This window comes from Octodon degus, unplaced genomic scaffold (assembly GCF_000260255.1).
Source record: "Octodon degus isolate 3935 unplaced genomic scaffold, OctDeg1.0 scaffold00002, whole genome shotgun sequence".
Classification (NCBI taxonomy): Eukaryota; Metazoa; Chordata; class Mammalia; order Rodentia; family Octodontidae; genus Octodon; species Octodon degus.
This window is the reverse complement of record NW_004524578.1, coordinates 26,962,797-26,967,620: the sequence shown is the minus strand read 5'-3', so window position 1 is coordinate 26,967,620 and position 4,824 is coordinate 26,962,797. Positions and strand designations below refer to the sequence as shown.

At 38.7% G+C, this 4,824-nt stretch overlaps 1 protein-coding gene across 1 annotated transcript in view; it reads left to right on the top strand.

Annotated features, from left to right (window-relative positions):
* Positions 1–4,824, top strand: part of Ganc (glucosidase alpha, neutral C) — a 68,593-nt gene that overhangs the window by 37,917 nt on the left and 25,852 nt on the right. The window contains exons 14-15 of the mRNA XM_004623508.2: positions 1,086–1,229; positions 3,950–4,046. Of these exons, the coding sequence (XP_004623565.1) occupies positions 1,086–1,229; positions 3,950–4,046 (241 nt within the window). The remainder of the gene's footprint in view (positions 1–1,085; positions 1,230–3,949; positions 4,047–4,824) is intronic.

Here is a 4,824-nt window from a genome sequence, read left to right as displayed (position 1 = left end):
GCATCAGGGACCGCGGTTCAATCCCCCAGCACCACATGCCAGCCAGCCCCGCCCCCTGGTGGGCTGAGCTGGCCACACACACACACACACACCTCTCTCTCTCTCTGTCTCTCTCTCTCTCTCTCTCTCTCTCTCTCTCTCTCTCTCTCTCTCTCTCTCTAATAAATAAAAAAAATTAAAAAAATAAGTTTATAAAAAAAAAAAGAGATATTATAACCTAGAAAGTGAGACATATTTACTGTCTGGTGTTTTACCAGAAAAAAACTTGCTAATTCCTGCCTCAGAGGGTGCTGAAGAACAGTTAAGGTACATATTTGGAAACTACATAGTCATATTCATAGAAGTGTACTTATTTAGAAATAGTGGAAGACAAGGAGTAGAAAGAAAACACTTACACCATTTCCCAGTATTTGTCAGGCTCCCTGTGGTGTGGATGAGGCAGCAGATTTTTTCCTGTGGTACCCCACAAGGCAAACTAGGCTTTGTGAGCAGATATTGCAAGGAGCGGGGCATTGAGAAAATAATGGAATGAGCTGCCGCAGATAGAGATTCTATAAAAAGGGCTATAACACCATATTAACTGGATAACTCATCTGTTTCTTTCCACTCTAAATTGCACTATTCTATGTAGATCACAAATTATATATCATGCTAACAGATAGCTAAGCTGTTAAAGCTTTCTGAGCATTAGAAAAAAGTCTCCTATGTACTGCATAGCTATAATTGTCTTTGCTTAAAAGTTGTAACAGATGATGAATGATCTAGAGCTGCACTGGGAACATTCACAGCCTTTCTTATAGGGGTTCTCCAGAGAAAGCTGAGTGAACTTTCTGGGCAACATATATTTTACATACAGTACAATACAGCATTCTTTCATCCAACATATATTTACTGAGAACTTTCTGTGAACCAAGTAATGTTCTAGGTGTTTGGTATTTATCATTGAACAAAACAGACAAAATTTCCTGACCAATAAGCATAGCGAAAAGGTAAATTAAATGGGGAAGGAAAGAAGAATGTAAAATGCTGTCTTATTCTGTATTAGTACTTGGGAATATTTTTAATGATTAGGATTTACTTCCTAGGGATCTACAGATATTCTGTTCATATGGAACGACATGAATGAGCCTTCAGTCTTTCGAGGGCCAGAGCAAACTATGCAAAAGAATGCCATTCATCATGGCAACTGGGAACACAGAGAACTTCACAACATCTATGGTTTTTATCAGGTAAGATCTGAAAAAAAGCCAACTGTACTCAGGTGCCCTGCCCCAGTGGGCTAAAGTTATTTACTTTGTAATAGCCACATATATGTTCATATTTCTGTGAGTCTTTTCTGACAACTACAGTTGAGTCTTAAGTTATAACCAATATGAGACTTTTTATTTTATCTCTTTTTGTTTCTTTTCTTTCCATAATGAACTTGAACTTTTAAATGTATTGTGAGGTTAATGAAACATAGAAATATATCTGTTAGAAGGGCCCATTTTGATACTGTCTTAAAATGTTACTAATGTAGTGTTGTGGCTTGCCAACTGGTGGCCAACTTGTTACACCCAGCTGAACTGAACTAGTGTGGTACTGCCAGTGAGACGCCCACTGAGGACTGTTGCTCACAGCATAAGAGGCAGAACTGGAAAAGCTGTTGAGAGGTTGTTAAGGGAACCTGTCTGGAGAAGCTGTTGGAAGCTATTAAAAGCTGCTTCTTCTCCTGGGCTATTCGGCTGGGGGACCTTGTCATGCTGACTTTCCTGTGAACTTGGTTATTCTCATAGAAGGAGGAGCTCAGGACCTTGAGAGAATGGCTGAAAATGGCTATGGCTCATTTTAGAAAGCTCTGGTCCTCACTTTGAGCATTGTTTCCTGGCTCCAGAGGGGAAAATGCTGCACTGCTCAGTCTCCTGGAGAAGACTGTCATGTTGGCTTTCTTGATAGGAGCTTGGCAGTTGTCATTTTTAGAGGTGCTTGGGACCTCACTGTTGCTGAGGATGGCTGTTACCTTCACTATTGCTGATATCTTCAGGGGAGCTCTGGTTCTTACTTTGAGCTTTGCTTCCGAGCTCCAGTTCAGATACCTCAGCCTGTTAGCGCAGACCCTTCATTGTGCTGGCACAGACTTTCTAGCTTCTGCCACTGACCTTTGTGCCTTCCCAGTGCAGATCCCTGAAACAGGCTTGCATGAGACATTGTTGTCAGCTCTAGGCCTCCAGTTGGACTTGGGAGAGGTATTGTTATGGGCTCTAGGACTTCGGCTGGACTCATACAGGACATTATCATGGATCCAGGTCCTCAGCTGGATTCTTTGGTCATTACTGTGTGGACAGATTGCCTACACTCCCTTTTTATATGATTCTTGGGGTGATTCATTATAAAATGATCTTTAAAAGTGTGTCTTGTATTGTTCTCCTTGCAAAGCCCCAACTATGACATGTAGGTAGTATATAAATATACTAATAAAGGTAATTAAAGCAAATGTTTTTAAACTTCACAAATATTCAACTATAACAAGCCTATCATTCATACCAAAGGAGCAAGATTTAGAATACATATATGTAATTTCAGTATGCTTTTCAGATGTAGAAAAGTTTTCATTAAGGATTTTCAATAAAGATGGTAGAATTCTATTCTATTTGCTAATCACATCACGTTGCAAGGAGTAAGGCATTCCAAAGATTTGAAAATCACTTGCCATAATTTATACCCTTGGTTCATTATTTTTAGACTTTCACTGTATACCCATGGCTCTCCTACCAACTGGTATTTTTCCAGTGGAAGCTGCTGACTAGAGATAGCACAGTTTTCAAGTAGTATATGTTTACTTCTCTAAGAGCCTGTTAGTACAGCAGCAAACTGTCTTATATAGACTAAGGCTAGTCATTTACCCTATTTGAATTCTTTTCATCAACAAAAATATACTTGTGGGGCCAGGGATATGGCTAAGTAGAATAAGCACTTCCCTGACAAGTACAAGGGCCTGAGTTCAATCTCCAGTTCCACAAAAATAAAAAATAAAAAAAAAAACTTGTGTCAGAGATTATTATAAGATTATATAAGAATTATTATAAAATGCCTACTTATAAGAAGCACTGAATAAACAAATGCAAGATGATTACTTTTTTAAAATGTCTTTAGCCTCCCTTCGGCTCCACTCATACAGGACATTATCATGGATCCAGGTCCTCAGCTGGATTCTTTGGTCATTACTGTGTGGACAGATTGCCTATACTCCCTTTTTATATGATTCTTGGGGTGATTCATTATAAAATGATCTTTAAAAGTGTGTCTTGTATTGTTCTCCTTGCAAAGCCCCAACTATGACATGTAGGTAGTATATAAATATACTAATAAAGGTAATTAAAGCAAATGTTTTTAAACTTCACAAATATTCAACTATAACAAGCCTATCATTCATACCAAAGGAGTAAGATTTAGAATACATATATGTAATTTCAGTAAGTATGCTTTTCAGATGTAATTGCTGGGATTGCAGGTGCATGCCATCAAGCCCAGTCTCAATTGCCATCTCAGCAGGCCTCTGGGGTGGGGCCAGCACAGTAGGCCAGGGATCGAACCCCCATCCCCTGCATCTGCCTAAGCAGGCGCTTTAATCTGCTCAGCTATCTGACTGGCCCTCTTTTTTTTTTTTTTTTTTTTTCAGTTCTGAGGATTGAACCAGAGCTTCACATATGTTAGGCAAGTGCTCTACCACTGAGCTACCTCCCTAACCCTGTTTTCTATTATGTGAGATCATAAAAAAAAAAAAAAAATCATTCTTTAATAGGGAAAATTAGATTGGTTTCATTATATCATGAAAATTATTTGATAGATTTCAATGTTTTCCATTTCACATTCTTTACTATTTACTTTACTTTTGCATGCTAAGTAGCTTATTGATGGTGTTAGCACAGTGCCCTCAATTTATTGAAATTTTTCTCCGTTGACTTTACAGCAAATGGCTACTGCAGAAGCACTGATACAGCGATCTAAAGGGAAGGAGAGACCTTTTGTTCTTTCGCGTTCCTTCTTTGCTGGATCACAGAAGTATGGTAAGATGGCTATATCATCAGACTGAAAAAACAAGTTTGTCCCCTGTCTTTTTGATCATTTATATGCTGCCTATGTATTGATGATACCCCTGAAGTGAGCTGCTGTCTTGTTCTATTTTGTTTTGTTTTTTGTTTGGTACTGAGGATTAAATGCAAGAAATGCTGAGCTATCTCCCAGTCCTTTTCTAAAAATCATATTTTGAGATAGGTCTCACTGAGTTATTCAGAGGCCCTCAAACTTGTTATTGTCCTTCACAGTTTTTATTCTGCTAATATAATCATCTCTGATCTTGTCCCTTGGATTGATTGAAACCAGGGAAATATACCTCTAACATATTCCTCAACCACCTGTTCCACTTAGTAATATGCTGAAAATAGACCTGGCTGTTGCTTGTGGCCAGGGTCATCTATAACTGGATGTAGTTTGTTAGCTAATGTAGCAACTTAGTGTAGTTCAACTTAACCACCCTGTGGGAGGAAGGCTATTTTAAGTCCCCTGCTCTTGTATAAATAACATATAATTATAAATAACTAATTTGAAGAATAGCTCTTCCTGTATCACATATTATTAGTCCTCCCACACAACCCCTGAAAACCAGCCCCTGTGATACTTAGCTAAAGGCCAAAGCATTATCATTGCAGGCAGTGATTTATGTGCATAGATTCTTACCATAGCATTAGTCCTTGAATCAGAAACAGACAGAGAGAGAAGGAGAGAAAGAGACAGAGAGAGGATAAAGAAGAGGAAGAAGAGGAGGAGAAGGATGAGGAGAAAGAA